This window comes from Prionailurus viverrinus, chromosome B3, assembly GCF_022837055.1.
Source record: "Prionailurus viverrinus isolate Anna chromosome B3, UM_Priviv_1.0, whole genome shotgun sequence".
NCBI classification, from domain to species: Eukaryota; Metazoa; Chordata; class Mammalia; order Carnivora; family Felidae; genus Prionailurus; species Prionailurus viverrinus.
The window spans coordinates 131,006,087-131,018,884 of NC_062566.1; the positions used below are offsets into that span (position 1 = coordinate 131,006,087).

The following is a 12,798-nucleotide window of genomic DNA, read 5'->3' on the forward strand; positions in this document are numbered from 1 at the left end:
TCATGGTTGTGAGTTGGAGCCCCGTGTCAGGCTCCACGCTGACCCTGCCAAGCCTGCTTGGGAGTCTCTCTCTTTCCCTCCCTCACCTCACCCCCCCCCCCCACCCCATGCTCGCACCCTCTCTCTCAAAAAACACAGTTAAAAAAGAAAAAATCAGTTTTAGTTTTTAAAGAGCTTTTTTTTTTTTTTAAATTTGAGAAAGAGAGCAAGCATGAGCAGGGGAGGGGCAGAGGAAGAGAGAGAATCTTAAGCAGTGTTCCACACTCAGCCTGGAGCCCAATTCAAGGCTCAGTCTCATGACCCTGGGATCATGACCTGCGCCAAACTCAAGAGTCGGATACTCAACCAACTGAGCTACCCAGGTGCCCCTAAAGAGATTTTTTAAATGACTTATGTTGCTCACATATTTCTTTTTAATTTTTTTTTAATGTTTCTTTTATTTTTGAGAGAAAGAGAGCGTGAGGGGGAGAGGGACAGAGAGAGAGGGAGACACAGAATCAGAAGCAGGCTCCAGGCTCCGAGCCGTCAGCACAGAGCCCGACGCAGGGCCCGAACTCATGAACCGTGAGATCATGATCTGAGCTGAAGTCAGATGCTCAACCGACTGAGCCACACAGGCGCCCCGTATTGCTCACATATTTCTAATTTCTTGTTCCTCCCTTGTATAGACATATTACCCCATGGTACATCTTTCCTTCTCCCTGATTTTTGTTTCATGGACTGCTGCATATCTGCAGGCAATAAGTTCCATCAGATTTTTCTGGGGTTTTTTTTTTTTTTTTTGGTCTGTCAAATTTCTTTTTATTTTATATTTATATTTGAATGATACTTTTACTGGGAATGTGAATTAGCAATTTACAGACTTCATTCCATTGTTTCTGGCAGGCAGTTTCAGACAATGCTGTCATTGTTCCCTTTGTTCCTCTGTATTGTGTGTGTGTGTTTTTCTCCGTTGATTATGATCTACCTTAGTGTGACTATGTTATTTAAAAAAATTTTTTTAATTGCATGTAGTTGATGCTTTCAGTGCTAGTATTAATGAGTATTTATTAACTGGCAGTTAATGTTTTACAAACTATCAATCCAATAATATTATCATTGAATTAATTGAATAATAATTTTCTAAACATTAATTCAAAATCTTTTGGGGACTTTATGACCTTTCTCTGTTCCACAATCCTCTTAGGGCAGACATAGATTCTAGTGATGAGAGTGACGTTGAGGAAGATATTGACCAGCCCTCAGCTCATAAAACCAAGCATGACCTGATGATGAAAGGTGAAGGTAGTCGTAAAGGAAGTTTCTTCAAACAGGCTAAAAAGTCTTATCCTATGTTTCCTGCCCCAGAAGAAAGAATTAAATGGGATGAATATGGAGAAATTATCAAGTACGTGAATAAGTTTTTTTTTCCTTCTAGATTAGACTGTTTGGTGTATAACTCTCTGTATCATTAGAACTCGATAAATTTGGCCTTTCTGGTCATATCATGTGCTTTGATAGTTTCTGAGTACTCCACAGAGGATTTGTATAGTTTGAAACATAAAAATAGAAAGGATGAGGAACATCTAGAGAATAAATATATATGTATTTTAAAGTTTGAGAGAGTGAAAGAGAGCATGCACACGTGAGCATGAGAGTGCATGCAAGTGGGGGAGGGACAGAGAGAGAGAATCCCGAGGGATCTCAGCACAGAGCCCGACAGGGCGCTTGAACTCATGAACTGTGAGATCATGACCTGAGCTGAAATCAAGAGTCAGGTGCTTAACCAACTGAGCTACCCAGTTGCCCCTAGAGAATTAATATTAAAGGCAAACTGTCAGGTTTATTACTTAGGTATGTGAAAGGTTCAAAAAGATGACCAAAATCCCTCCCCCACCCCTTAAAAAGAAAGGGTAAGGGACATGCATTGGAGAAAGACATAGGATAGGGAGAATTTTTGATAGATTGTGATGTGTGAAGTTTGGGAAATGGGTTACATCTCAAGCAGTGTTGTACACATTTTAGTTCCAAGAGGGATGTGAGATAGCATGGGTGGAATCATGGGAAGTCTACCAAATTTACAGCCACTACTGGAAGACAACTGAAATTACGTGTTCAAATCCAAGTTTGAAAACACTGCTATCCTGTGTAAAGGTCCCTCATAGTTCCCATTGCTCTGCAGGCAAATGTCAAATGCCTTAGCATGACGCATGGTGTCTTTCATAATCTGGTTTCTCCCGACTTTTCTGTTATGTTTCTGTATATTTCTGTCATGCCATTGAGCATTCTCTGCTGTCGTGGTACCAGCCTTCTCCGTTTCCTTCTGCTCGGCTTCTCCACGTCGTGCTCCTGCACATGCTCCTCCCTCAGCTTTGTTCCATCTTCCCGTCCCAGGTCTCCAGGCGGTTGAATCTGGCCTTACAAATTTCTGGAAGCCTTTCCTGTTTCTTCCTTGCCACCCCAGTACAGTCTAGGTCCCTCCCTGGTGCCTTCTTTGTACTTCCCGTAATGCTCTCTTAAGCATATAGTGGATTCTAGGTCATTCTTGGACTTACTTAGGAAAATTCCCCTGTCTACTTGGCCCTCTAAAATAGTGGAGAGGAAAAATAACAATCTAAATAACACTGGTGAGTTTGTTTACCATTCTACTTATTCTACTTAATTAGTGTCCAATATTCAGTTTTCAATTTCCTTATCTGAAAAGTGGGGGTAAGAATGAAATGGGATTGTGTTTTTAAGGCATTTAGCGTAGAATCTGACTTGTGACTCATGACTCCTAGTGAGCGTGCTCTAAGTGGTTGCTACTACTATTGTTATTATGTGGATTATAGGTGGAGAAGTTGGACTCCAGGGTCTGAGAAGCTCCTATAATAGTCTAGGTGTTGGGTAACAGGGGCCTGGATTCTCAGGAGTGGGAGCAGATTTGGGGGGTGGGGCGTAGACAATTTCAGGGGGTGAGAGAGAACATTTTTAAGTTTGTTTTTAAATTTTAACATACAACTCTCTCTGATACTGGAAGTAAACATGGGAAGATAGATGCATTCGTGCTTTGTTGAAATAAAGGCAAAGGCTTTTGAGGGAGCTCATGATTTTGTATCTCAGTCTTCTTGGTAATGTGCCAGTGGGGAGTCATCTTTGGGCAGGGATAGAATAACTGGGGCTCTTAAGGAAATCAAAAGAGGCCTGAGATTTAGAAGAAGTGGGACTTGGGAAGAGAAACCACAGAAACAGAAAAAGGATGATCGAAATAAATACAAGGCCAGGTTGTAATAGTACTTTTGATAACCATGAAGCTCTCCTAATGGTCTATCTAGGACTCTTTACTAGCCCAACAGCACGCTCTGAAGAGCATTCCTCAGTGGTCAGGAAAAACACAATAGATGCAGTCATTTGGTAATTGATACTACAAAGTTGCATTAGCTTTGGAATAATTGTGTATTTAAATCTTGAGATATGTGAGGAGCCTAAAACTTAATGCCATTTACTAAGTACATATATTATCTAATATTAGCTTGCTTGTTAGTGCTCTAATTAGAGACTTATATAATTTAGACCAGAGGATTTCTTAGTGCCAGAACTTCAAGCAACTGAAGAAGAGAAAAGCAAATTGGAATCTGGCTTGACAAATGGAGATGAACCCATGGATCAGGATCTATCTGATGTTCCCACTAAGTGTATTTCTACAACAGAGTCTATTGAAATAAAGTAAGTGCTTTTTGTCGCGTTTTGAAACTAGGTTACAAGATAAAATTTCAAGAACTTGAATTATATAATTTATGTTGTTTCAAATGTGAAATTTCTGAATATCCTCTTGTAAGTTGTTGCTTTTAAAATTTAATTTCTTTTTCCCTGCAAAGGTCTGTGAAGCATGGTGGCATTTTGTTTTCATTAATGGTATTTGAAAGCCAATGCAATTGAATTGGTATTGAGGTAGGGGTTTAACATTAAACTCTACATTTATATGAAGAAACATTCTGAACTTTTTAGTAAGTCTAGTAGCACATGTTTAATTTTTCTAAGTGTTTGTTTTGTAAAATATACTCCTTGACTTAAACATTTCTAGTGTCCTAATGTCTGAAAAATGTTATTATAATCTGAAGTGGTTAATATACCTTTTTCCTTTTCTATTTGGTACAGTTAGTAACACCAGTAATTCATCATTTTGGATTTTTCTTTAAGTCTTTAGATAGCAAAGCAGTTTATTTGTCCAGTGATATTTAGCATATATTATGGGCTATGGTTGTTATCTAAATAATGCATGTTAACAGTGTCACAAAATTCTCTGCAGAATGGCTGTATCAGTTTATACTTTCACTAGCAGAGCAGAAGGCTTCTTTCAACCCTGTTTCCTTACCAACATTGGGCATTGTTGAACTCTTTAACATTTTCTAGCCCAATAGGTATAGAGTAATAACATATCACTACTGTTTAAGTTTGTCTTACAGTGATTATTAGTTTGATTATCTTCTTCAAATGCTTGGGGCCTTTTTTGTTTTCTTGTCTATGAAGTCCCATGTTTATGGCCTTCATGTCTTTTTCTCTAGGGGTTGTTGCCCTTATGTTACTCATGTGCAGGGGTTCGTTGTACATTTTGGATGTTACCCCTGCTTGGTTTCAGACAATGCAGATAGCCTCTCCCATTCTGTTATCTGTTTATATGAGTGGTCCAGGGTCTACCTTGTTTAAAAAAAAAATCTTTAATTTTGATGTAATGAAATAATAAAATAAAATATTTTCATTATGGTGTTTGGAATTGTATATAATGAAGTCCCTCCCTGTCCCTGGTCATAAACATTATTCTTACATTTTATTCTATTGAATTTAAATCTTCACATTTTTCTTTTATGGCTTCAACTCACCTGCTGTTTGTGGCATTAGGTCAGCAATCGGTTTTATTTTTCTTTATATAGTGAGCCACTTTTTCTAATAATACCTACTGAAAAATCCATAACCCTTCCCCCTCACATACATATTAACACTGTAACATGTGTATTCCTCAAATCCTCATTTTATGTATTGTGTACATTTCTTTCCTGATTATAAAAGCCATTAATAACTTGGGTTTAAAATTATCAGAAAAACAAGCTCGGATAATTCTGTCTAATTACAGAGCTAGGGTTACTTACATAGACTATGAAGGACGCTCTGATGGAGATTCCATTAAAAAGATCATTAATCAGATGAAACCACGACAGTTGATCATTGTCCACGGACCACCAGAGGCCAGTCAAGATCTTGCTGAGTGCTGCCGTGCATTTGGTGGGAAAGATATTAAGGTGTACATGCCAAAGCTACACGAAACAGTTGATGCCACTAGTGAAACTCACATCTACCAGGTAAGTGTGCTGGCACCCGAGCCATGTGAAATAAATACATTATTGTTGCAGATTAGGACAGGTACATTAGGAGTACAGGGGTGAGTGAGATAGACGTGGTCCCCTGTCTTAGGAGGTCTTCTAGTCTTTAAGGTGTTAGGGGCTTATAACAAGGAAAGAGCATTTATCACATTGTTATGCCTCTGATAGAGAAAGTACAGGATGTTGTGAATAAAGAGGGAGACACTGCCCCAGATTTGGAGGTTTAGAAAAGATTTTCCAGAGGAAGTGATAACTAAGCTGAATCCTAACATGTTTTGATGGGTTGTCAGGGTAATGTAGAGAAGGGAAAGAGAGAAAGGGTATTCCAGGCAGAGGGAGCATTTGCAAAAGTATAGAGGTGACGGGAATGGGGAGTATTCAAGAATTCAGAAGTTTTATAAAAATTCACTGATGTCAAGGTTCTATTCGTACTTGAAAAAAATGGAAGCAGATACAGAAAAACAGAAACAAAAACAAAAAACGAGAATAGCACAGAGGAGAGATTAGCTTTTTTCTGGTAGCAGCAGTTGGTGTCAGTTAAAGCAGGGATGATGTCTAGATTTAGTTGGAAAAAATGGATTGGAATTCACCAGGCAGAAAAGTTACTCTGGACAAAACAAGAGGAAGCAGCAGTCCAAGAATATGGATGTGTGAGGTTTGTGGTAATGGAGGAAACAGAAGTAATTCAGTGTTCTTGAAGCAGCAGCAAGGGCTGATGGGTGAGACTTGTCAGTGGTTCTCAACCTTGGCCACACATGAGAACCATCTAGGGAGCTTTGGGGGTGTTAGGGGGACTCAGTGCTCTGGTTTTAGTCTCATCAGTTATGTTAGAATCACTGGAGGCGGGACCCTGGCATTAACACGTATTTTAAGAAATTGCCATGTGGTCCTAGTGTGCAGTCAAGGGCCTAGTGTGTCTACTTTGGAAAGTAGACAGGGGTCTTAATGATCTCATGGGTCACTAGGTCCTTACCAGTCACGGTGAAGATCAGGTGAGTGAAAGATTTTTGAATCTTAACACACATTACCAGAGTCAGGAAATAATTATAACAGGTTATATTTTGTTGTTAATTTATACTCTGAGAATTTTATGTGTCTCCCTCCCCTTTGCATGATGTGTAGGTGAGATTGAAAGACTCACTTGTCAGCTCCCTTCAGTTTTGTAAGGCAAAAGATGCTGAATTAGCTTGGATAGATGGAGTCTTAGACATGAGAGTTTCCAAAGTGGACACAGGAGTTATCTTAGAAGAAGGAGAACTGAAGGATGATGGAGAAGACTCGGAAATGCCGGTGGACGCTCCTTCGGACTCCAGCGTTCTGGCACAACAGAAGGCCATGAAGAGCCTGTTTGGGGATGATGAAAAAGAAACGGGTGAAGAAAGTGAGATCATTCCGACTTTGGAGCCCTTACCCCCCCATGAGGTAACAAGCACGTCCTGCTTCGGCCCCTTCCTTCATTTGTCTCCCTTTGGATTGCGCTTTTATGTTTTTAACTCTTTACAAGATGTGTCCAATGTAGGCTGATTTTGGAATTTTAAAAATAAGATGACTCAAGATATGGTTATGTGTTTGCACGCCTGAGCGTGTGTGTGTGTGTGTGTGTGTGTGTGTGTGTGTCCTAGACGGCAAGGGCTTGATAACAATTTAAAGGAAATGTTTAACAAATACTGTAAGATCCATGATTGCTTTGTGACTGATTTTTTTCAGTATTTAAATTTTGTTTTGTTTTTTTTTTAAACGTTTATTTTTTATTTTGAGAGAGAGGGAGAGAGAGAATCCCAAGCAGGCTCCACGCTCAGGGCAGAGCCAGACGTGGGGCTCGATCCCATGACCGTGAGACCTCAACCTGAACCTGATGCTTCACCAGCTGGGCCACACAGGCGCCCCTCAGTATTTAAATTTTGGTTGTGAGGATTACGTCACATACCTGCTTCCGGTCAGGAGAGCTGTAGTTTTCTAAGACGGTGGAACTCCTATACTCCTATTTTTGTGTGTTGTCAATTCCGCTGAAATCTCTTTTGGTTTCGATGTAGTTAGAAATCTTTTATTAAGTATGGCTATAATTTTAATCTAGTGTTTACGTGTTCTCAAGAAATAATCCAGTTAGCAGAGATCTCAGGTAATTAACTTACAGCGGTGTGAAAACTGTGTAGTAAGAGGCCCGTGTTCCTGCAGGGGCCTCTTTAGCCTTTCTGTGCAATAAGGAATAGAACACAGCCTCTGTTGTTGGACTCCCTTCTAGTAATGCTCTTGAGATTGGGGCAAGAACTCGAATCTTTTTACTGTGCTAACGCTAGTGCTCATCAGGGCAATTTCCAAGTAGCAGCGTTAGGTTGAACCGCTTGTTTTTCTGAGTCCAAAGCCCCTGGCATACACTGCATTCGCCTCAAGGGAGAAGGGAAGGTGAGACTGGGGTCAGGGGAGAACTCTCCTCTGCACTAAATGAAGGAGGAGGATCTGGCAAATGAATTTTTTGGTTCAGTTCTGCCTCCTGGCACTCTCCTTGACCCCCTCAGGCAAGCGGGTGAGTGACGAACATAACTTTACCAGATGTCTCTCTGTTACTGTGAGGCATGACTAATAAAATCGATTGGGAAACATTCAGAAAATGTGAAGGGCTTTGTGATGTTAAGTAAAATAATGAGGGAAAATTCAGAATAACAACTTGGAATGGGACTTACAGCCTTGATACGATCTGTCAAAGGTCTTCAGGGAAAAATAGAAAATATCTTAGAGATCATGTGTTAAATCTCACTTTATTCGGTACCACTGTGTGTCTGGTGGTTTTTTTGAGGTTATTCTTTTCCCTTTAACCTTATCTAAGGTTCCTGGACACCAGTCAGTTTTTATGAACGAACCAAGACTGTCAGACTTCAAACAAGTTCTTTTACGGGAGGGGATTCAAGCTGAATTTGTAGGGGGCGTACTTGTTTGCAACAATCAAGTAGCAGTCCGCAGGGTAAGTGTGTTTTTAATAAGGGATGAATTGAAGAAACGCTGCCTTCTGATGTGTTGCCCTTTTGAATTCTGTAATTCTTGATTGGTAATTTCACAAACTGGAGATCCATAATTTATATTCATTATGAATGATGACCTTGAAGGCTTATAAAAGTGGCTCTCAAAGAAATGATACATAGTTTCATTGTAAATTTTTATTTGAATCCTCTGACATTTACATGTCTATGTAAAATTCATGACTTGAATGTTAGATCCATATTCTGTGAATCAGAGCAACCCATTTCCAGACCAAGCATCAAATAATCTAATTAATATATTTTGGTTATTATATCTGCATATTAATGAATAGGAAATGTACTAAAGGTTTTTTTTTTTTTTTTAACTTTCTAGACGGAAACTGGCCGCATTGGATTAGAAGGCTGCCTTTGTCAAGATTTTTATAGGATAAGAGACCTTTTATATGAACAGTATGCCATTGTGTAAAGAACGTGATGTCAAGAAGTGTCTGTTTGACCTTTCTAAGAGAAAAGGGTTCTTATTCTAAGCTTTTGCTTTTTTGTTTTGTAACATACAAAAAAGAAATGCCAGAAAAATTTAACATGCATTAGATTTTTTAAAAATGTAAATAGAGTTCGTTTTGCTAATGGTCAAATGAGCATTCTACCTTTTGACTTTCAGAATGATAGAGATTCTAACAAGTGTGCAGGCCGGAGAGTTGAAGATGATTGGTTTCCTCTATAGACCCCTTATTCTAGAAGGGCTTTTTACTTGACTAAAACAATGCAACTTAGCAAACCAGCTCATGGCCTTAGAGAAACATGTTTGCATGAGCTGTTGCAAACAGTTTCTTACGTTTTCTGGAATGAAAAGTGAGAATTATTTAGAAAAGATGTGTGCTGTATAAAAAAACTGATGAAACGGTTTTTTGAGGCCTATGTGTTTAAAAAACAAAAAACAAAGAGTGTACGCTCAGACTTTTCTTTGGAATTCTGATATGCAGTTGGGGCATATCTCCTTATCCCTGCCTATATTTCCTGGGTATTCACTCTAGTCTGAGCTGGTACACATTTGGGTCAGGAATCAATTTTTATTTCTCCCATTTCCTGTTTCATCAAGATTTTGTTGTTCGGTATGAATTATAACAGCATCATTTGAATATATATAATGCAAAAGAAATCCTTGATGTATGCATTTAGATACATCTTAGCTCTCAGCTAGGTTACTTTATCGGAAACTGTTGAGTGCTCTGTTTTTAAGGAAACAAATGCTGAACCACCTATTTTTATAAGGTAATAGTATAATTTAATCAAAAGGTGTAAATGTTTTCATCTCTTAGGCTTGCTCTTTCCTAGGGTTGCTGAAGCAGTGGCTGGATTTTATAACCTTGCTATGAAAATAATACTGAAGTTGGATAAGGTCATCCTTTCTCGTGTTCCTGTCTTTCTTCGGGCTAGCAGCCCTCACGTAGTATAAACCACTTGTGTTTAAGAGTAAAAGCTGAATATATGCAATTCTCATTGAACTTAAAAATGAAAATCGTGTTGCCCGATTGTAACGTGTTGATGCTTTTTCAGTGCGTAACTTGATCATGGCAGTCCTTGATCTTTACTTCCTAAGTCTTTAAGCCCTCCTCTTCATACTTAGCGTTTTTAGAAGGATCATTCTTGTTTAACTTATATGGATCTATGTATAGTACCACCCAGTGATACCAGACTAGAATTAAAATTTCATTCAAAGCTTACAAAGAATTTACTGTGGATTATAGTGCTAACGCAAAGTTATAGTTTTCTGATCCTGAAAACCAGATATGCAGAACAACATTACTGAAGATGACGGTGAAGAGTATGTTTTCTTTGTAGAGCTTTGAAAAATGTTCACTTAAGTTCTTGTTACTGAAGAGAGTAAGCCTAGAATCCTAGTTATATTCCAGGGGAAAAAAAGTCTGCATTCGTTACATGGCTTGAAGCATCTGGTTATACATATTACATTGCATTCCCGATATTGAAAAATTGTTTCTTGCTTTAGCCTTTTTATTGCCCTTTGAAAAGGAATTAAATTTTAAAGTACTGCTTGAAGATGGCTTTGCTAACTAATGTCATTGCAAGAGCAAGACTTTGACCTGTTTCTAGATGACAGTATTACTAAACTTTCTAAAGTGAAGACATTTGTTCAGCCTTGCTTACTTAAGAAAAGTATAAATTTTAAAAAGGACTATAGATAAATCATGAACGCAGAGAAATTTTTCAGATCTTTGTTTAAAGGCAAAATAAATACAAGTGGACCATCAGCTTATATGTATAGATAATTTGGTTAAAAGAAATTTTATTGTAGCATTTGTTACAGTGAGATTATAAATGTCAAGTTTCATTACAGTTTTTTTTTGTTTTGTTTTCATGAACCAGTAGGTGTTCTGAAACAGAAGTGCAGAGGTCAATTTTCTAACGAGGGCCTTTAAAAAAAAATTGAGCTCTAATTCACGTACCGTAAAATATACTCTTTTAAAGTATATAATTAATTGGCATTTAGTATATTTAGTGTTGTACAACCATTACCACTAGCTCATTCCAGAACATTCTCCTCTCCCTCAAAAGAAACTCTATATCCATTCCTTAGCAGTCACTTCCCGTTTTTTCCTTCACCCTAGTCCTAGGCAACCATCAATCTCTTTCCTGCCTCTATGGATTTGCCTATTCTGAATATTTCATAAAAATGGTATCATACAAAATGTGGCCTTTTGTGTCTGACTTCTTTCACTTAGCATATTTTCAAGATTCATTGATACTGTAGCATGTGTCAGCATTTTTTATATGGTTGAATAATATTCCATTGTGTGGGTACACCACATTTTGTTGATCCATTCACGAATTGGTGGACATTTGGGTGGTTTCTACTTTTTGGCTATTATAAATAATGCTGCTATAAGTGTTCCTATACAAGTTTTTTTGTGTGGAGATGTGTTTTCAGTTTTGGGGGGTAGATACCTAAAAGTAGAATCGCTAGATAAATGATAGGTAACTCTTTTGAGAAACTGTCAGTTTTCCAAACTGTATTTCCAAACGATTTTCCAAAGTGCCTATACTATTTAACATTCCTACCAGCAGGGTGTGAGGATTCCAATTCTTTTACATCCTCAGCAACACTTGTTACTCACCTTATTTTTTGTTTTAATCGTTCTAGGGTGTGTGAAGAGGTATCTCATTGTGGTTTCGATTTGCATTTCTTTAATGACTAATGATGTTGACTATCTTTTCTGTACTTATTGGCCATTTGTATGTCTTCTCTAGAGAAATGTCTGTTCAGATTCTTTGTCTAGTTTTTAGTTGAGTTATTTCTTTTTTATTGTTGAGTTATAAGTTTTTAAATATAGTTTGGATACGAAATCCTTATCGGATTTGTGATTTGCAAACATTTGCTCCTATTCTCTTTTTCACTTTCTTGATTGTGTCCTTTTGAAGCACAAAATTTTTTATTTAATTTTGATGAGTTGTGATTTATGTTTTTGTTTTTGTTTTTTTTCCTTTTGGTTCCATGTACTGTTGGTGTCATATCTTAGAAACTGTCATTTCATCCAAGGTCACAAAGATTGATACTTATTATTTTCCTAAGCATTTCATAGTTTAAACTCTTAAATTGACATCTTTGATTCATTTTCAGCTAATTTTTATACGTTGTGTGAGGTAGGGGTTCAATTTCATTCTTTTGCACATGGCTATCCAGTTGTCCCAGCATCAATTGTTGAAAAGACCAATTCCTCATCAAGTTATCACCATTGTTGAAAATCAGTTGCTCGTAAATGTATGAGTTTGTTCTGGGACTCTGAATTCTATCTCACTGATCTGTATATATCCTTATACTGGTACCACATTGTCTGAATTTTTATAGCTTTGTATTAAGTTTTGAGATTGGCAAGTGTGAGTCCTCCAACTTTGTTCTCTTTCAAGGTTGTTTTGGCTTTTCTGGTGCTCTTGCGTGTCAGTGTGAATTTAGAATCAGCTTATCAATGTCTGCAGAAAAGCCATAGGGAGAGAAAAAGTAGTTGAAATTTATAACTTAAAATCTTAACTGTTATGGCTGAGAGAGACTGTGGAATTCATCTAGTTCAATTCACTTATTTTAGTATTGAATGAATGGGCCTCGGGAAGGGAAGGGAAGGGATTTGCTTGAGAGCCTCATAGCAGGCCAGAGAGGGAGTGGGACCCAGCCTTACAGAGTCTATTCATTCAGTACTAAATGAATGGATCTAGAACCCATTCAACACTAAAATAAGTGTGTTGAATTAGACGAATTCCACAGTCCCAACCATAACACTATGAGATGTCAAGCTGTAAATTTCAACTACTTTTTTTCTTCTGCATTGCTGTGTTTCAGTTCCTTTGTGTATGTTCACTTTGCTTTGGGTTAATATGTTCAGTTGATCTGCTCTGAGAACAGCGCCCAGCACCTGCTAACCTAGGACAGTAGCATGCTGAGGGAGAGCTTCATTTTCATTCTATATGATGGCCAG

The 12,798-nt window shown here is 38.0% G+C and overlaps 1 protein-coding gene across 2 annotated transcripts in view; it reads left to right on the forward strand.

The window, feature by feature from the left end:
- The window catches only part of CPSF2 (cleavage and polyadenylation specific factor 2), a 33,013-nt gene extending 21,994 nt beyond the window's left edge, over positions 1-11,019 (forward strand). For both annotated transcript variants that reach the window (XM_047863574.1, XM_047863573.1), the window contains exons 11-16: positions 1,187-1,387; positions 3,532-3,684; positions 5,090-5,315; positions 6,459-6,758; positions 8,161-8,295; positions 8,685-11,019. In XM_047863574.1, coding sequence (XP_047719530.1) covers positions 1,187-1,387; positions 3,532-3,684; positions 5,090-5,315; positions 6,459-6,758; positions 8,161-8,295; positions 8,685-8,777 — 1,108 coding nt within the window. In that variant the 3' untranslated portion in view covers positions 8,778-11,019. The remainder of the gene's footprint in view (positions 1-1,186; positions 1,388-3,531; positions 3,685-5,089; positions 5,316-6,458; positions 6,759-8,160; positions 8,296-8,684) is intronic.
- Positions 11,020-12,798: the final 1,779 nt, after the last annotated feature.